This window comes from Triturus cristatus, chromosome 1_1 (genome assembly GCF_964204655.1).
Source record: "Triturus cristatus chromosome 1_1, aTriCri1.1, whole genome shotgun sequence".
NCBI classification, from domain to species: Eukaryota; Metazoa; Chordata; class Amphibia; order Caudata; family Salamandridae; genus Triturus; species Triturus cristatus.
In genome coordinates, this window is record NC_140579.1 from 685,592,880 (window position 1) to 685,613,960 (window position 21,081).

Below are 21,081 nucleotides of genomic sequence, written 5' to 3' on the forward strand. Positions count from 1 at the left end.
TTTAAAAAAAAATAATAATTGTGCGTTAAAATTAAGCATGCAAAATATTAGTTATTAAGCCAATCCTACCATTGCTTGGTCGGTAATCCCTAGAAAATCGCCATTAGAATTGCAAAATTCCTTTCTGCTTGTCCTTTCAGAGATTTTCTCACCACAGGAAATGGCTGTCAAACCGCTGCTATGGTAGTCCATAGCATGGCCCCTTTACCCCCTGTCTGCCCACAATGTGGCCTGAGGCACCAACATCCCTGCACCATGTTTCGCACTAGGTGCAGGAATGTTTTTAAGTTTTATGTTTTCTATTGCGTTGTGTGCTTCAGCATGAAGCACAATAGATAACAGTCTTCGCCATTTCTGTCACAGTCGTATGCATCAGAATGAGGGCAGCAGTACTGCGGGTCAGTGTCACTTCGTCACACTTCCTCTATTGTGCTGGTGGAACAATAGTCCCACCAGCATCTTAATTATGACCACTGTGCTGAATAACATTTTTTAAAAGTGATTTTCAATATTAAAGAATACATTACATAATTGTAACTAATTTATTTGACTAAAAAGATATCACACTTGATTATATATTGTCTGTTTCAATCATGCTATGCGCTATTGTTTTTGTAATTTTGCAGCATATTGTCTAAATATGTCAACAAACATCAAAATGATTGGGATTTGTTTTTGGACCATGCATTGTTTTCGTTAAGATCGAAGCCGCATTCAACAACAAAAGTGTCCCCTTTTCTGCTAATGTATGGCCGTGAAGCCAGATTTCCGAGTGAGGTAGCAGATGATCTGGTATGATTTTTTTTTTTTGTTTTGAATTAGAATAAATGTTAACATGTTCTATTATTTTCTGAGTTCTTACACATATCTAATTTTTATGTTTCAAATATGTTGTGTAGTGATACAGAGATTTACTTGCAGGATAGTGTTGAAGTGTTGATAACTATTGACAATTAATTATCACTTTCCATTTTTTGTGGAATTTCACATTGATTGATCAAAAATATTTTGTAATTATGTTTGTTAAATTTTTTTTATAAATAGAGTGTTTAATTCTATTTATAAATGCATGTTTTTCTTTATACATTTTCATTTTTTTATTTTATTGAAGAATTATTCAAAAAAAGTTAAACATCATGATTATGATTAGCACTATATATTGAGTTAGATGTTTCTTTTAATAGATTGACTTTATACTACCAACTGAAGCTGAATATGCGGGCATTGTCGACCAAAAGAAAAAAAAAAAGAGCAGAGTTGCAGAACCAGACCAAAAAGAACATTGAGCTGGCACAGGAAAAACAAAAAGAAAAATTTAAAAAGAGAGTAACCCAAAAATTTAAGCCTTGCGCCTTTACAGAAGGACAGTTAGTGCTCCTGAAAAATTCCAGGCTAGGTACTAGAAAAGGAGGGGTTTTACAACCTGAATTTACCGGACCATACACCATTTCAGAAATAAAAGGAATGCGTGTTACATTGATTAATGCTTCCAAGATTGCTCTACGTAGAACACACAATCTGGACATGTTGAGGCCGTATACATCAAGTGGCAGCAGTGAACCAAAGAAAGGTATGGTTTTTTTTCTCCATTTGGAATAATTTGGATATGATTTTTTTAAATATATAACATCACCCTTGATAAAGTGCACCCGCTTGGTTGTTAAGGTACTTATTTAACACAAAGACCGTGAAACATTTTTTCTCCCCAAATTTTTTGGGGAAAAAATGTATGTTAATTAAATGATTTTGGAATAATGTTTGTTATCAAAATGGACTGTGGTTGTTTTGGTGAATAGTGGTTGTTTTTCTAAAATGAGTTGTTACTAACTTAAACTTCAACTCCTTATTTAACATTCTTTTTTGCAATGCGTGCATTTTGGGAAATAGTTAACATTAATTTATAGTCCTTTAATAAAGTTTAAAAAAATATTTTCCAGCAAGCATGACAAGTCAAGAATATCAAGAATTTCATTCAATGGAAACACTTTCAGAGGAGATTGATGTTTCTGTAGAAAAAGAAACAACTGTACTGATCGGGGGTGAGGTTTCTTTTAATCTATTTAAAATGCAATTTTCAGTTTTAAAAATGTTTATAAAACCTTGAAAATCATGTTGTACTTGTTTTCACCCATGCATGTGGGTTTTAATATATTTACTATTGTAATAATTTTTCAATGCCATTGTAGAATTTAATAATTAAAAAAAACATGCCGCATGCTTTCAAAAATTCACTTTTAATACAGATTCATGTTATTACATATAAGACAGTCAAATATATTTTTCTTGTTTTTCAACTATGACCATGTAACATGAAATAATTATATTGACCCTCGAAAGCTTCTCCCTTGTCGTTTCTGTTTCCTCATTCTTTCAAGCACAAACCTCTGATCATTATCATCTCACATTTAGCTGAACAGCCTTTTAACTCATATACTATTCTCAATCTAACGGATCAGCACTCCACCATTTTTTTGAGACTTAATTATATATTTTTATGCCGTGTCCCTACCGCCTGCTGCAATGTCTCTTTGGGCCACCAAGATGACAGTATATCGAAACAATCTATCTGTACGTCAACCATCCATCACCGCTTTCAACAACAAGACAAGGTCAAGACGACTAAGGTGGACCGGCAAGCCCAATATTTCCCTTAGTTAAACGACAATTGACGCACAATATATTGAGATCATGACGCAGGAACACACCATGTGATAAAAGTAAACTCTTTACACCTCTCAAAGCATGCATTTAGGCATCGTGAAGAAGCACGCTATGTTTCCCACTACATTGGGTAGGATATGCACAATTTATCTATTAAATGTATATGATGCGGAGCCTTGCTGATACAGTTAGCTCTCTGTTTCCCATCAATTGCTTTCCTTAAACTCCCTCCTCCTGACGGCATACCAAACAATGAAATCAATCAATCCGGGGTTGGCTACATCGCGACTACTCACCCGTAAGGCTTCTCAAGCCGGTGGGTAAGCAGGGGACGGTGTAGGTTCTAATCCATCATGGACATGTTTTTAAAGTTTCTCGCAAAGATGTGGAATGAGTTTGCCTATGTGCTATGGAGCATGAGATTGTGCCATGCTCTTGCTGTGATGAAGGAGAATCAGCGTCCTCCTGATCTGTTTTTTCTGGTGCGGTGAACCACGGCATAGGAAAGCTGTTCTGCTGTTAGTGTTCTTTGTGGGGCGTGAAAGTTTAGACGGCTTTTTAGGTATGCTGGGTTGGTGTTGTTTAGAGCTTTGTGTCCTTGGGTCAGGATATGCAAGGTGATTATAGACTCGATAGAGAGCCAGTGGAGTGTGTGCAGGTGTTGTGATATGTGGCTGTTTTGCAGTATGTTGAGAACCGGTTTAGCGGCGGCTTTGTGGATGTTTCGTAGCTTACGTGTGAGGATTTTGTTTATTCTGGAATAGAGTGCTTTGCTGTAGTCTAGTCTGCTGGTGACGAGTGTGTGTGTTGCGGTTTTTGTGTGCTCGATAGAGATCAAATTGAAGGTCTTCAGTAGGAGGCGGAGCATGGGAAAGAAGGAGCATGTGACTATGTTGATGTGTCAGTCCGGTTTGATCTTGGGATGTCGAATGAATCCATGTTTAAATGCACGGTCAGAGTGGGTGGGTGGGCTAGTGAGTGTGGGGAGCCACCATGTGTCGTTACATGCCTCGGGGTGTGGCCCTATCATGAATACTTATGTTTTGTCGGTGTTGATTTATAGCCATCTTTTTTTCATCAATTTTGCAACATTTTTGTTCCTTGTTTTAAGTTTTGTTTGCCTTTTGTTTGGCTCCGTTGGCTTTGATGTATAGGGAGAGGATGAGGTGGGTGTTGTCTGCGTATGAGTCAATGCTGAGTACGTATTCTAAGACGATGGTGGCGAGTATAGACATGTATAAGTTAAAGAGTGTTGTACTGAGTTCGGACCCGTTGGTGATTCTGCAGGTGGTAGGTGTAGGGCCCGAGAGAATGGGTGGTAGACTTACTTGTTGTGTTCTGCTGGATAGATCTATTAATCTATTATAGGACTTGTCCATTATCCTTGCGTCGTGTAGTGTGTGTATTATGGTGCTGCGGGATAACATGTCGAAGGCCTGTGAGATGGCCAAGAAGGATGAGGGTTACCGTTTCTCTTTATTCCCGGATGATGCAGATGTTGTTGTTTTTTAAATGGAGGGCGATTTCTGTGATGTTGTTTTTTCCGAAGCAGGATTTGAACGGGTCGGGAATGTTGTGTTTTTTTATGAATGTGGTGAATTTGCTTTTGATTGCTTTATAAAATACTTTTGCAGGGAATGGGATCAGGGAGATGGGTCGGTGGTTGTTAAGGTTTGGTGGGGTCCACCAAGGGCTTCTTCAGGAGGGGGCTTTTCTCGGCGTGTTTCCATTTGTCAGTGAAGGTGGCGTTCTCCAGGTAGCGGTTGATGGTGTGTTGAAGCATGGGTGTGATGGAGTTGGCGGCACTGAGCGATATTCACGCCAGCACGGACCCCGGATCCACATACATTAGAAGCATTTGAATCTTAAATACTGTCATTTCAAACTGAAACGAAGATTGTTGCAACAGTGTTGTGTTGTTTACATATTGTCATATTCACACTGACCTCTTAATAGAAGATTTTTATAAAACAGAGATAACCAAAATGAGAATTTTCTTCCTTAGGTTCCCTTATCATCATCTACAAACATGAATTATAAAGTGAGATCTCCCTACCACATCCGGGCTCCCACTACATGTAAAATGATTAAAATATCACATATTTTTATGGACAAGTTTATTGGTGGCAACTTCTGACGAAGTTGTTGAAGTTATTGTTGATCTTCTTGTTTTGTTTTGTAAGAAGGTGCTGGGTTTGTTTCAGAGATCTTGTGAGGGAGCAATATCGGTCAAATCGATGGTGTGTTGGTCAAATTCCCAGACGATGTGGACGCGTTTTTTGTTGTTTGGTGGGTGTGTGGGAATTTTGTTTTAAATTCCAGTATTTGTTGTTTTTATGATGAGCTGGTGGTGGGCGGTGTTGTCATATTTTAAGTTTTCTGCCTCCGTGGACTTGGAATTCAGACATGTCTTTTTGATGCGGCAACCAGGGTGCCTCGACTCATGTAATTCGGGCTGAACAATCTGTCATTCTTGGCATGTGCATTGTTGTTCTGCTTGAGGGGAGCTATGGTGTTGACTCTTTTGGGGATCTATCTGTAAATAGTTTTGCGGTGGTGTTTGGGTCATCTTCTTCAACGGTGGTCCTGTGGATTTCCTCCTTGAGGAGGTCAGCTGGTCTTCGTTGCTTTTGGTCCACTATCTCTGTGGGAGCAAGTGATGGTGTCTGTGGGTGGTGGTTGTCTGGAAGGAGCAGTGGATGCATCTATGTTCTGTCACGTGAGTTTGGTGGTGAGGCTGAACACAATGTAGTTTCTAAATATGAAGATGGGGTGAGGGTGTGTGAATGCGTGGGTTCAGGCACAATCTTGCAAAGTCCAATGTTGTGGAGGTTGTCCATGAGGGATGTGTTCTTGCGTTGTACTTTTTTTTTGAGGTTGAAGTTTATGTCTCCAAGCAGGCAGTAGTTGTTAGATGGGATGGCGTGTGTGGAGATGATGTTCGTTATTAATTTGACGGAAGGTCCGTGGATACATGGGGTTTGTTAAATGAAGGTACACGGAGTGGGGTGGTAGAGGTGGCCAGTATCTGTAGGTGCCGGTGTTCTATCAGGTCTGTCGTGTCTTCGGGTAGTGTGCTTAGGTGGATGTTGGAATTGTGGGCGATGGCGATTACTACTCGGTGGGGGTGTGGCTGTCCATCCTGGAGATCTTGTATCCTTTGTGAATGGCGATGGCTATATGCAGGCCCGAGGTGGTGTTGTTTCAGGTTTCGGTGAAGAATGCTACATCCATGGTTTTGCTGTTCAGGAGGTCACATACTTAGTTGGCATGTATATACAGTCCACTGACGTTGAGTAGCTAGGATTGCAAGCTCTTCCAAGGTGTGTTCTTGAGAGCGTGTTGTGCTGGATAAGCATTCCTGGCGTAGCTGAAGGAGTACCGGCAGCACTGACAGCTGAAGGTTCCCTGTGTGTCTGCTGGCGATGCTGGACCACAGTAGTTGTTTCGTCCTTTGTCGAGTGTGTGGAGTGACACTGGGATGTAGCGAGGGTGGTGTTGAGGTCCAGTTTTCCTATTATGACCGGTCTCTGTAAGCCCTGTCGGCTGCTCTCAGTCAGTCTTTGACATCTAATGTAGACCCACCCTCGACACTCTGCTCAATTACTTTGCCCTGGGCCCCAATAGGAGTAAGTATTGGTTAACTTCTGTTTAGAATGTCTAAAGAGCCTGGATGGCAACTTCGAAATTCTAGTGCACAAAAATTTGCAGCCTGATCTGGCTTTGTAAAGGTAAGTTCAATGTCGTCAAGAGAACGTTTATGAATTGTACATCGCCGAGCTCTGGCTATGTCATCCCGTACCAACGACCAACAGCCCCTTACATGGCGAATCAAATGTATGGTCTTATTTTTAAAGGAGTCTTCGTTTTTGTGGTCACCACGCGATTTAAGCTTTTTAAAACTGACCATATAGACTGTTCGCGTCTCTACAGGGGGATCATACAAACGTTTTTCCAAATAAGAATAATCTTTAGAGTGCTGACAAGGATCTACTGGTGTTTTAAAAGGTCTAGCGTTTTTTGTAATACATTGTAGAGGCAGATGTGCTTCCTGGTCAGTGACCAAAGAGATTTGGGAGGGAGCTGTCTGTTGACAATGAGGTGTATTAATGGCCTGAGTAGCAAGTGGTTTGATAGAGGAGAGAGAGCCATGATGTGCAATAGATTGTTCTTTTTGTGCATTCATGTGTGCCCTATGGAGGTGTGGGGTAGGTGTGTTACAACCAGCCAGCTGGTGTGACATGCCACTTGGAGCTATTAGTTTAACTACTGCCACTAACTCCACAATCATCACTCTCATCACACCTATTTCTAGCCTAAGCTCATTAACAATCTGCAGAAGAGCTTCAAGTACTGTGGCAACAGTCCCTACTGGCTTAGACAAAGCTGCGATGGTGGTAGGGCTTATGATTTTGGATTTTTGCACTAGCTACTCCCGCAGATCAGAGGCCTCGGGCAACGACGCAAACCGGTTCAAGCTGAAAATAGCAGTAGCCTCTAAATCGATTACAGGATCTCTGACCAGTTGATTAATCTTGCACTGTGTGGAGGCAATTCCCACCTGTGCTAACACAGTATGTTTGGTCTCGCTACTAGGTTAAGTACATCTTAGAAAAGATTTCAGAAACATAGGCGGTATTGTGGTGCAACAGGGTTGCTCATGGTCACTTCATAATGGGTTTCTCTCAACGCTAGCGGCCACAGGTAACTCACCCACGAGAATCCCTTCACATTCTGTTATTAGGGTCTCTATTCTGTCGATCACACAATTATTAGCGCTGTGCTTGGAAGTTTTCCTTGCATTTTTAACCTTACCCATCCCACTCGATGCTCCATTTGCCCCCCCAAACCTTCCATAGCTTTACTTTTGCCCATGCTTACTCTAGCAATAAGCTAATTAAATGCTGTAAGGTGGAGTAAGAGCATGGGAAATAATGTTTGACAAGTAAAACAGTGTCACAGCAAAGTCAGTCCCAAGTATCACTACTTGAATGTCTTTAAACCATAGAGTCACTCAGAAAAATAGTATGCAGCACAAATCGGCACAGTACCTTAATTTGAATCACATGGGTCCCTCCGATGGCACAGCAGCAATGTAATTGAGCTGGCCCTGCTCTTCATCTTCCTGGCTTTGACGGGTGCAGGACAGGCCCGCCCTTGGCCCGGACTTTGCCCGTGCGCATCATTATGATGGGACTTGTTGTGCTTGTATGCTGCTGCCACTCGGGGCCGAGCATTATGGATGGCCAGGAATGGTGTCGGACCATGTCGGTGACGGATCCCCACAATGTGTTTCTCTTCTGCTTCGGGCACGCCATCAACCCGAGACGTGCCCTGATTGTCGGGCCATGGGGCAGAAGACTTGCGGGAGTGTTTCCGGAAGTTATTGGAAGCCAGGCATTCTGTACCGCGCCACTCAAGATCCCGCTCCTGTAGGTGTTCGAGGTATCGCTGGCTCCGACCACACCATCCGTCATTAGAATTTGGGACAGGTAAGTCCAAACGCCATTTAAATTCGAAGAAGCTGCGTGGCTCTTCGTCTTCCCTCACTGCTGGCGAGCCTCGGTGGATGGGGCGGGGGGTCCCTCCCCCACGGCTCCTTTGGGGCCTCCGTTGTTGCCTGCGGCCTACCCGCATTTTTCTGGATTGTACGCGAATCCGGCAAAGTACAGGTACTTCACTCAGCCATTGTCCGTTTACTTGCCCCATCTGGTCCATTGGCTATGGCCTCAGCACAGCGGTTTGCTCCATCCTCGGCTCCACCGCCGTTGTCGTCGGCCTAGGCACGGCCGATGGCTCCAACCTCGGCAATGTGGCTCAGGCCATGGATCTGGCTTTGGTGCCACCGTGGATCCGGCCTCTGCGCCGCAGTGGATCCTGCCTCTGCGCCGCTATGGATCAGGACTCGGTGCCCCCGCAGATCCGTCCTCGTAGCCTCCGTTCGATCCCGTCTTGGCGACACTATGGAGCCGGCCTTGGCACTGCTGTTGGATCCCACCTCGGCAACAGTACGGATCCGGCCTTGGTGCAGCCGTTGGCTTCGATCTTGACGACTCCGGCATTAGTTCAATGGCTCGGACTCAAAATCTCCTTTGGCTACGGACACTGCATCGTCTTTGGGTCATACCACGGCTACGCCGCTAGCTCCGTCCTCAGCCCCGGCCTTGGCGTCACACAGTGTAGTTCCCTCCAGGGCTGGTCTATATCGAGCTCAACTTCTATACTGACCGGTAGACGATGGGTAATACTTTTTAGGAGTCTGAATACCCTCTCACAGCTCAGTGTGATGATGTAACCGCACTGGTTTAATATTCTTGGGCGTCCAGTACAGCTGAAATTATCTCCAAAACCATTGGACGCTGTCCCCTACATCCTTGCCTACGGGAGTAGGTGGTTCATTTTATGTTGTTGCGTAGGAGAGGTTCTTCCCCTCAAATTCCAAACGGTGCCTATCAGGACACTCCTTACTACAGTGATTCAGCCTGCGACCTCCTCCAAAGAGTCACTGCTGGACCTTGACGGCTATCTCACATTCGTTCTGTTGAGCACGTACTCCAACCACGGGGGCACCTGTTTATACCAGGCAAACCCGGTTACATCACACAACACACATAGCTACAGTGTCAGGTTGTCCAGGTCTCTGTCTCCCTGAGTGGCCTCTGCGCCGCTATTCGCCCTCTGTGTAGGGTACAGTGTCAAAGGTGCGTTCGAATTGACCGGCAGAGGTTCCGACATTGCTCTCCTAGGAAATTGAGTATGTGTGGGGATGCAACCCGATCCATCAGACTCCCTAGGCAAGGGCCTAAGTAACACCACCTCATTATAATTTTATTTTTGCCACTCATCTTGTTTCATGTTTACCTTTTTATGTTAAACTTATATTGAAATTACAATTATAAAATCGATTTCACAATGTTTCAATGTAGTTTTTAAAAGTGCTTTATATTATTTAAGCTAATACATTTATTTACTTGCCTCAAATTGACATTGCTGCAGTTGTTGGACCAACAGCCCTCAGGTCAGCGTATGGAACACTGCTATTAGATTCTGCCCGCAAATGGGGCATTTGCAAATGTACATTTTTTTAATGTAATTTGGTGCTGCGAGCTGAATCTGCCCGCATGTTAGTCTCTCAATGGTAATTGAATGTTTTCCAACATCTCTGCACCGTTGTGCAGGGTATTTGTGGACAAATGCGGAGTGCCACAGTGGAATTTGACCCTGCTGGCCTACACCAAACTTGCTTTCCAACAACAAATTCATGTTTGAGAGACCAACATGGATTTAGTTTCAAAAATCAACATCATAAACACGAAGGATGTGACTGCATTGTTTATGTGTATGATCGTAAAGGAGTCATATTAACCTGACAGTGTACATTGTGATTCGGCGGTCACATTCAAAGGATACCATTTCTGTGTTAAAGTCTCCAACCAGGGGTTGGTGGATTTCAAAATGAAATATCAATATTGCCAGAATAATATATATGTATTTTATGTTTAAAAATAGTTTTACTCTTGATAACTACATTTAAAAAAAAAAAAAAAAAAAAATTAATGTTTAGTGAAATACTTTTTACATAGTTTTAAAAAAAAATCTAATTCCAAGCAGAAGTCTTGTAAAGTATTTTACAATTATGTTGATCACTTATGTATCCACAGATTTGAAACAAAAAGTATCTACTGACGTTGAAAAACTTTTGGCTATATGGAATAAACCTGCAATTGGACGTTTGGAAGCAATAGTTTCAAACATAAAATTGTACGATTCCTCCTTCCATTCTTTAAAATCCCCACAATGGATAGTTGATGAGGTTTGTTTTTATATCATTTTTACACAGCACATGTCATAAAATTATTAATAAAGAGCTATCCTCCTGTTAAACAAAATTAATCACAAATCAACAAGCGTTTAAGAATCTGTTTTGGCAATAAAATAATAGTAATTGACCCTAAGTAAGAGGATAGATTGTGTTCTTTTTAAAAAAAAATGTTTAAAAATCGTTGTTTTGGTTAAATGTTGCAATAACTGATTTGAGATTTTCTCTACAATTGTCAAAAGTAAGCATGTTTTTCATTTAATTTTCTCCAAAATTTTTTTCAATGATGACTTATCTCTAAAAAAAAATACATCTTAAAAACTAATACGTCTTTTCTTTAATCTTCAGCATACCAAAAACACATTGAATTCCTCGAGAATAAGTATTTTAAAAGTAAAAACCTCCAAATAATAGGTACTGTAAGCTGTAAAAAATTACATCTATTAGATTTTGTAATCAAAAAGTTAATTTTAGTTTTTGGTGTAATTTCAATTTTAACTACAATTTTTTTATGTTCTATATACAAACTATTTTACAAATTGAAAAACATAAAATAGGAATATTAAAAAGATGTTTTTGTACACTAAGGGCTTGATTAAGAATTGTATCCATGCAAGGTCAGGTGTGTTGCTCTAATGCACGCCCCTGCCCCTGCCCATAGCCACCAACGATCATGCATGCCTGCCAGATTATAGTTTATTTGTAGTCAGTTGAACATCGTGTAATTCCAGGGAGGTTACTTTTCAAAAGGTAGCATTAATTTTCCAAAATGCACAACATTTGGAAATGCCTCACAATGTTCCTGCAAAACATTGACTGAAAATTCAAAATCGTTCAACAGTTACTGTGCATGCACACAAAAGTACACAAGTTTTGACAACCTTTGTGCATCCACATGTGGAGTAAGTACAAGTGGCCCTGTAGGTAGCCCTTGGTTTCCTCTCCAACACAGTGTACATGAAGTTGAAACCTCCATGTACCCGTTGTTTTTAAGGAAACTCATAACATGCTTTGATGTACTGCGGTGAGTCCGCAAACCATATTGCATCCTCTGAGTGTGCTTGCTGTACTGCTGGTGTTGCGGTGTCTGAGCCACCACTGGTAACCTTTAGTCAGACTGGTGTTCTTCACTCCGCCGGAGTTGTAATCAAGCAGTAGTGAAATACTATGTCTAATTTTTTTATCTTTTTTTATTAGGTAATAGATGCATACCTTGCGAAGTTATGCTTGTCAAGTCACAATGTACGTATAGTTACATCTACTTTGAAAAAGAACACAAAGCAAAAATCATTTTTCAGAATATGTTTATTGATGTCTTTTTCTTTTAACCTTAGTGTTTAGCACTTTCGGCGACAGTCTCGTCCTCAATCTTCATGGGCAAATATCGATCATCTGTTTTTCGGGTAACTATTTTTATTTCTTATGTTACTTGTCACACTGTGAGGCTGTAATGATTTAGCAATATAACTATGAATTACCGCAAAGTGTCCAAGCGGCATACAAATACGAAATTACAAAATTACAAAATTTACACAATAGTAAACATTTCACATGTCTAAAGGCTGTAACACTATTTGCTTGTGTTCAAAGAAAAGAATGTAATTTTGGAAAGATTATAGAAAAGGCATTTATACCTTAGTAATAATGTTAGTGTTCAAGTTTTTTGTTCAGGAGACACGTAAATTTATTTATGACCACATTTGATTATGTGCAGGTACCTTTTGAGACTATGGAAACCGTTGTGTGTCCTACAAATACTGGTGCTCATTGGATTCTTTTAGTAAGTGCAACTTTGTTTTCTTTTACTTCTAAGACATAGATTTGAACATTATAGATGAATAATATGAGAGGGCTTGCAGTCGTTATAGAGTCCATGTAGGAAAGTAGTATCTGATTTCATGGTCTACCCTACTGTTTGCAGTTGTTATTATGTATTTATGACAATTCTTATTAGGTTACAGCAATTCAGAAGCACAGTCTCTGTGGTCCCTAAACACATTTGACATAGTGAGCACTTAGGTACACTCATAATTGGCTACTGGGTTAGCATTGAAATTCCAAACTATACTGTAACAAGAAGATACCCAGGGCATAGGTACACCAGCAGTCTCCAAAGGGCTGAAGCATGTAATATGCCACACAAGAAAAAAAACTAATAATTTTTTTTTAAAAGCCTGCCATTGTAGCATGTGTAAGTTGGTGTTAGCACCACTTACAACCTAATTAAGGTCCCATATTTATAAAGTCAATACACTTTAAAAATGTAAGTTACCCATAGTGCAGGCTCTTCAAATCCTAAAGTCGTTCTCCATTAGAAATTGGAGGGTGCCATTGTATGAACCGGACTCCCCTACAGCCTATCTAGTCTATTCACCCGTGTGTCAAGTGAATCAGTCATTACGACATATAGAGTGACCATGCCTCAACAACTCAAAACAGTATTTAATAATCCATGTAATTTTTTGCTACCAAACATGTCCGAATCATAAATCAACACATGTAAACATTGTGTGATATATCTTTACATGCACGTTAAAGCTCCTCCCAGGATCTTTGTTCTAGACGTGTACAGCAAGCTAGAACATCTCCCGCCCAAACACATGTTTCTGCCCTCCTGCTGTAGAGCCTAGATTTCTTAAGGGTAGGGCAGAACCGAACATATCCTGTCACAGTGAGGTATGAACACCACCAGATATTATTTATTGTAATGCGTTACGGTGGGTGCGCATGGCAAAAACACTGAGACTAATTAAACAACACAATTGTTGCCTTTCCAGCATACTCCAATTTGCAACTACTTCATGGTGACCTTGCCTCCCACTCTGCCGTAAAACTGTACACAGGACATGGGAGTTTTCTTCCCGACTGTCTACCCCATCTTTTTATGTTTTGCCTAGGCACCTCATGCACTGGCTCTGCGAGAGATGCTTTATACAGTGTACCGGGTGAAGCTCCGCCCACTTTCTAGCCATAAATTTGATTGCCTGTAATGAAAATTCATGCTTTTTGTTTTCCAATTGCTGTCTTAGGACCGCCTCCTGACTGCCATGGCGTCATTTGCCCTCTACAAAGGAAATCAGCCCCTTTACTACTAAAACCATTTTGCTTCTCTGTCTCTCCTTGGTCACTTCCGCAATCTGAAATTTTTTGTAGAACAACTACCCCCCCTCCCACCTTCCCCCCCACAACCTCAAGTCTGTGCCTTCTTTCATGCTGGCACTTCCATTGAAAATGCAATAGGACTCATGGAAAATTCAAGTCCTATTGCATTTTCAATCCTTGTTAGTCTTGTGATTGGTTGGTGACTTTGCACTACATTTTGTGGGGTGTGTTGTTCTTTGTATTTTGGGGTATGTGTGTTGTTTGTGTTTACTGTGTTATCCGGTGGATTGAGTGCATGCTTAGTATATTTTAAAGTGTGTTGTGTGGGTGTTTTAGTGAGGAGAATCTCTTGTGGGATTTTTCACTGCGCGTATATTCTGTAGTTGAGGGATGGGTGCTTTGTCATGGGGCGAGCGCGTGCATTTGTCGATAAGGATGACGAGGTCGGTGAGCTTTGGAGGTAGTATGCTTTGCCTACGCGTGCTCTGCGGTTTTAGCTGCGCAGCAAAAGTTAGAGGAGACATGCGGCTGGAGCGGCTGTCTCCTTCCCCTAATACTCCTCACATTTTGAGCTTCTTGTTTTCCCAGAGCAGCTTCACACACACAACATAAGGCACAAAAGCCGTTTCCTGCAGAGAACAAAGTTGGCCTGGCACACCAATGCAGATATTACTCTGCACAGCACAACCTTTCTCAAATTAAATCATTTTGAAAATGAAAAAATTCTGTGAAATACACAATAGTATGTGAGTTCTTGTACAACCAAATGCAGCGCTCGGGGCACAGATATATTGAGCCAAAAGACCTCCTAACATTGCCGGGGCACATTCTGCCCTGGCATTTGCAACTCACCTCTGTCGTGACATAGAGATACCCTACGTTTTCACGCTCGAACCAGTAGCGGCACAAATCATTTTGTGTCAACAGGCATTTATCCACATTGAAAGGTCTGCATAGTGTTGCTGCGTTAGCTCCGTTAAGAAGAAAGCATTCAATCTTCGTTTTCAAAATTGAAACATGTTGCTTTGTGAGGGTGGGCTCCTCCCCTTGTGACAGGCCTGGTGGTCAGTAACCAAACTTACAGCAACGTCGCATCATCGTCACAAGACTTGTGCACTTCTGTGGCATGTGACCTCTTTCACAACAACATGCAAATTGGCTGCCCATAACCATTCCACCACATCGGATACATACACAGCTCTTTCTTTTTTAGCACCCAAGATGATATGATGCATTTCTAAAAACGTTAAAGGTCCCAAAGGCAAAACCTGTTCCATTGCAAATGCTTGTTTTTTTGAGGGACACTGTCTTCATCACAACCATTTATCGGCGGTACTTAAAGACTTTTTGGTCGGTGGGTCCCTAGAATCTTCATGGGAAAGATTCAAATCACATACTATTTCAAGTTCGACCATCTGTACACTCTGAACTTCGTTGGACATCACTTAAGGAATACAAAATAGAAGAGGGGAGATTCCTGCTGCTCCTGGTATCGTCATCTTGCTTGTCTTTTTTCTGCAAAGTCTGTGTCTGTGCTCTATACAGGTTATTCAACATGCCTGTGGTTATCAAAGACACCAGAAGGAATATCCCTTGGAGTGAAGGAGTCACTTCACTGCATCTCCCAAAACATTAACGCTGCTGCAAATTTTTCCAATTGTGGGCTCCCATGCACTCCGACATGCTGAGTAACACAGTTTATAGTTCAGCATCACTATCGAGGCGTGCGCAGTCTTGACAATAACTTTGCGGCCAGTTTCACCCATTGGAAAGCCTTTAACAGAACTCCTGTCCAATGAGTGGACTTGCATAGGCTTCTTGGCTCTCTCCTCCATAGATCTTCAGGCTCAAATGAGTTCCTACCTCCAGCATTCTCTTGTGCCAAGATCTCCAACTCCATCACATTATCTGCAATAGGTGTGCCTGCATCTCTTGGCTAGAGGTCCTCGTGCTACTCGAGTTCATTCGGTCCGTGACTTGTATCAAGGGTCAGGTTTCGCACCTGTGGGCTCCAACACTTCCATGTTGCCTCCTCCGACTCACATGCATGCGCTGACTCCCTTTGACCTTGCTGTTCTTGACACTGCTTCCTTCGTTTTTGTTAACCTCATTGTTTTCAACTGTAAAGGCATGTTTATGTTCCTGTCGCACAGTGACCCCTTTGTGCTCAACATCAGAGATTGGGACAGCTCGTATCCGGCTCCTGGTCATCTAAGGCGTCTCCTGGTCCACACAGCTGCTACCTAAAGGACACCATCAACATCTCCTGCATTCTGACATTGGTGGACATTCGTCTTCAGTGCCTCATGTTCACTTTTGAGTGTATTGGAGTCTGTAACCTTTGCTTGCAGGTTACTCTCAACTTTCTATCAGCTTTGGGTTCCACCGGTCTCCTTCATTGTCTTATCCAGTCTTCTCTTTTTAAGTCATTCATTTTTGTTCTATGCCTTTTTAAAAGCGGCACGTCACAGTATCCTGAAAAGAAGCATATCCGCTACGATTCTCTTCACAACTCAATCCACGGGTACGAGACGCACCAGCTTGCAACGGGTACGAGACGGAGCAAGAAGCAGCGTGTACGACAAAAACACATCATGAATCCCATCGCACAGGTTAAAGAAGTACTCTACATCTATGACCGGATCATGAACCGACGCCAACGGCGCATGCGTTAAGTCAGACACCTACCACACAAACAAATGACACTTACCCGCAATCTGGCCTCTGATGTTCACTCGTGTGGGCTTCTCCGCCTCATTCACGCAGACTTTATTCTGTGTTTCATACGTGTCGGTTGCGGAGATCTCCATTACTTGTGTTCCCAGTTTTCTGTGCGTGTCGGATATGCTGCTTGGGCTTCGTGCGAGTTGATCTGGGTTTACACACATTGCATCGTACTGCACGGATCGGACATCGCGGTTAAGTGTAGGTCAGGTTCATTCCAGGATTGTGTCGGTTGGTGCAACTTGCGTTGGTTTTCCAGCCAGATCATTGATTTCCCTACGGCTCGGGTGTACGGCTTGTATTCCGTACATGACGTTTGTAATTCACACGCGTTGCATTGTACAGCACGGGTCATACGGCGCAGGTCCATGTTGGTTTGTGTCTGGTCCGGGTCAGTGTCAGTCGGTACATTTTGTGGACGGAATATGATATGGCCCCTCTGTGTGATTTTTTTTGTCACTTAACCTATACCATACCATTTTGAACTGTGAACAAAAGTGCTTTATAGTCCTTCTGGACTAAGCACGAAAGCTGTTCTGCAAATCTACCACTTATAGAGCTTTTTAAGGTTGATTTTGAAAACTGGAATCACCAAAAGTGTTATCTGGATTTGTGCACGATGCTACACTTACATAAATAAGAACAATATACAAAGCCAGTTTATAAAAGGGTGGATTTTAATATAATTCATACAAAAAACTTTTTATTGTCGTTAGTACTGGGTTTTGCCCTGTGGCACGACCTTACACCCCTATAAACATACTATAATAAGGAATAGTAAATATTCTAAAAGGAAACATTATATTCTAATTTCATAATGAGGCATAAGGACTATTGTGAATATTTTTGTTAGTACTTGTGTTAGTTTTACAATTCATATCAGTGTATATTTAATTATTTCTATAGAATTGAATTTACTTGAATTTTCTATACCTATATTGATACGAACAGATCCTTTATAGTAAAAGTAACATTTAGTTATTGCGTTTGTCTTGCTGAGGATGTTTTTACAACAAGTTTTACTTAATTTCCCCCAGGTATTGAAACCTCTTACAAAGAAAATTTTACTCTATGACTCATTGACAACAAATCTTCATACTTACAAAAAGTTATTGTCTAATTGGAGGTACCCTTTCCAAAAAAATATTTGCATTATCTATTTTGTATTTGTAAGATTTCTGGTAAATAATAAATAATGATTTAATGTTGTTTTTCCATTGTAACATTATTGGGGACAATGTTGTATTATTGTTTTTTAAAGATTACTTCAGATGAAAAACCAGTACATTTGTAACATCTTAATTCATATGTCTCAAAAGCAAATTCCTACAGGATGTGAAGAGTCCAGACTACCATCTATGGGAATTGGTGGTACAATGTACCCAAAAGCAAAAAGACGTCTTCAATTGCGGAGTTTTTTGCATGATGGTAACGAAATTTCAAGATATTATGAACCTTCATTGGTGTTATCAAATGTAATAGTGGATAATTGCAAATACAATAATAAAGTATTGCATTGATTTTTTTAATTCTTGAAAACAATTTAATAAAATGTTTACAAGGGCTTTTTCTGAAAAAATTTGCAGGAGAGGGAGAGTTCACTGATGATAAAAAGCCAGCGTCATGTTAAAACACTTAAAGACACATTGATCCTGATTACGATGTCGGTTTGAATCGCATACAAACTTCATCATTGCGTAAGCAGAACTGCCAACAAGGAGTCCGAGTTCATATTTTCCAAATTACAATCTGATATCTGAGTTTGCTGTTTGATCCTGAATTTTTTCAATTGCACCTTATGCTGATCTTCGCAGCACAAGCCACATTAAAAAAATGCATAGCTTAATGATCACTGCACAGTCTTGCAGGCTTCTTGAGGTGGCAGCCACATGTGGCTTGTATTTGATGGGGCACTACATGTGCCCGCAACTGCACAATGTGGAGGACAAGGGGAGTATGCGGCCCTGTTAGTGGTTACCAAAGTCATTTTTCACCAGCCTTTTAATTGGTGTCTGGCCATTGTGAAAGGGCTGGCCAAAAGCAAAAATGTGCCTTAAAAGTGGATGCGAGGCTGTATCGGCTACCTTTCAGGGATTACATTGCTGAGCGCGGCACAGACTATGTCAAATTGCCCAGTGGAAGCAGGTTGGGATTCCAGCTTGGGTATCAACCAAACCAATAGTAGTGTAATAATGCTGTTGGATGGACACATAAGATGTGGTCCCGAATAACGGAAATGAGATGTTGTATGGCTTTCCAAATGACATCCTATTAACACAATATTTGTTTTTATGCACAATAATCTTAAACGTGATCATTTTAATAACATAGACAGTTTACTCTACACTTAATTAAGGAAAGTAAGAATTTCCAATGTTTTCTTAGTTTGCAGATCACTACCTCAGACAGCAGTCGCTAACAGACATTCCACAAAATCCTAAAATTATAGATGAGTTAAGATTCAAGATTGCGCTTGATCTAATGGAGTCATCAGGTTTGAGTTTAAAATTTTATGTTTCTTTTTTGGTTATAGGTAATGCCATTGTGGCAACTGAATGTTTTGATTCCATTGCTAATTATTATTATTTATTTAATTTTTTTTTATAAAAAATATAAAGAGTGTGAATAGTATTGAAAATTAAAATTTAATGGAAATGATGTTTGAGTATGTTAAAAAATGTCATTTGTCTTGCTATTGAAAAGATTTATGAAAAATTGTTACACCGTCAAAGAAGTGTGTATTGTTTGCAGTCATTTTTCGAATTTATAATATATATTTTTATTTTAATTATTGAATATTACCTATATGATCCGTACATAGGGGCTGATTTAGATGGCAGTCGGACATCAGTCAACCCGCCATCATAATGGTGATGGGACCGCCAGCCAGATGTTCGGCAGTCCCAACAGCCCAATTAGGATGCGCACGCCATTATGGCGGGTGAATACTGGCCATTTAACATTGAGGACGGTGCTGCTGGCTACAGCACATTCCGCAATGTTAAAAGGCCCTTATGTGCATTTTAAACGTACAACGTGGCAGGCACAAGGTGGTGCATGCCACCTGTGCATGGAAAATGTTTGAGTGTACCCGTACACCCCAAAGGCACAGTGCGCCCACAAAGAGTGCTTAATAAACGTGCACCAAAAGAGATTATCAGTCTGTCTCTTTTGAGGCTGGATATCCGCCGCAAAAAGACATATGGACGGGCTCATCCTAATCACTAGGGCGGTGCGTGTACAGCACCGTAGCAATGAAGACTTTTTTCCGGGTTACACAAGTCAGTCAGAAAAGGACCGACTTGCAAGACCCACCGCGTAAACAATGTGATTCCCACCGCCATCCAAATTTTGCGGTGGGTGAATCACATTGTGATGGTGGGAGGATCGACACCGCCGGCACGGGGGTGGTGATTCAGCTGCCATCATAATGAGCCACTTTTTTAATCAAAGGTTGAATAGACTTGTAGCAATGAATCCTTTAATGTATCAACTGGCATGCTTATCTCTTTACATGTATTACTTGGTATGCATTTCAACATGCACATTATCTGCCATCATAGAATTCCTTAATATGTGTTTAAAGATGCAATTTTTTTTTAACTGTAATATTCATAATTTCCTTGCTTCTATAGATACCATCAAAAAAATCGTCATTATTATAAAGTTAATAACATGTTATTGAAACATCAGATAAGAGTAATTTCTATTTTATTTTAATATTAAGATGTGTGCTAATTTACCTTAATATTACTTCTAGATTCGGTTGACCAGTTCTGCGCGGTCTGCAACAAAAAGAAGTCACCTGAAGATGCCCAACAATTTATGGTAAATCTTTTTTTTTTTATAGTAATAATATTTGTAAATATGTGAATAAAACTAACTTGGAAAGCAGAATAAACGTATTTTTAAAGAAGCAAATTTTATAAATAACATTTTACATAATGCTCCAAATAAGTTGCTAACAGATGTACAGTATTTGTTCCCACAAATAGATTTTGATAAATGTGGTAACTTGTTAAGGCTACTGGTAATTGGATGACCGGCACACAGCTTGGGGGTGGCTGATCTACCCAATGCCACTCAGGCAGTGCGAACAACAAATTACAACTTTGTCAGTCGAGCATCACTGTTACTGTCAGCTCTTCCACCACCATGAAAACTATGGTATAAAGGAAATGAATGAGGCAGTGCAGATGCCCCGTGCTTAAAATGCATGTGCATGTACACCGGGTGTCATAACTTTTGCCCACCTGTGCGCATGTTCATTGGTTCATGGACCACATGGTTTTAGAGTTAATGATGTGCATGAAACATGTAGTGCAGTTCCATTCCAAAGAGGCACCTCCGTGGGTACTCTCTGCAAATTTAGCAGGAATGGTTTTCCATAGATTTGAAGTGTAACGCGTCCCCTCAGTCCAATAGTAGTCCTTAGAGAGCTCCAAAGCGGTGGTAGACTAGCGGTCCATGACTAAGATGTAAGTTATATTGTTTGCCACATGTCCCGGCTGATGCAGTGTTTTTGTTGGTGGAAAAAAAAAAAAAAGGTAACGGTACACGGCTGCTCCAGATGCCATAGCTCTAGCAAAGATCATTTTACTGGTGCGGCGGAACATATTTGAAAACACAATGTAAACCATGTTGATGGAGAGCTTCTGCGCTCAATCGATTAGATTGGTAAAGACACCATACTCCATGGACCTACCTATCTCAATACTAAGTGGTCTGACAAAGTGAGAATAGTGGACGGTGTTGGAGTACTGGGTAGGGACGGG

General features: G+C 41.0%; 1 protein-coding gene across 1 annotated transcript in view; it reads left to right on the plus strand.

The window, feature by feature from the left end:
• LOC146870883 (uncharacterized) overlaps positions 1 to 21,081 on the plus strand; it is a 128,772-nt gene that overhangs the window by 924 nt on the left and 106,767 nt on the right. The window contains exons 2-9 of the mRNA XM_085644966.1: positions 10,323 to 10,474; positions 11,678 to 11,722; positions 11,815 to 11,883; positions 12,195 to 12,260; positions 17,344 to 17,432; positions 17,626 to 17,734; positions 18,692 to 18,800; positions 20,067 to 20,134. Coding sequence (XP_085501092.1) covers positions 10,323 to 10,474; positions 11,678 to 11,722; positions 11,815 to 11,883; positions 12,195 to 12,260; positions 17,344 to 17,432; positions 17,626 to 17,734; positions 18,692 to 18,800; positions 20,067 to 20,134 — 707 coding nt within the window. The remainder of the gene's footprint in view (positions 1 to 10,322; positions 10,475 to 11,677; positions 11,723 to 11,814; positions 11,884 to 12,194; positions 12,261 to 17,343; positions 17,433 to 17,625; positions 17,735 to 18,691; positions 18,801 to 20,066; positions 20,135 to 21,081) is intronic.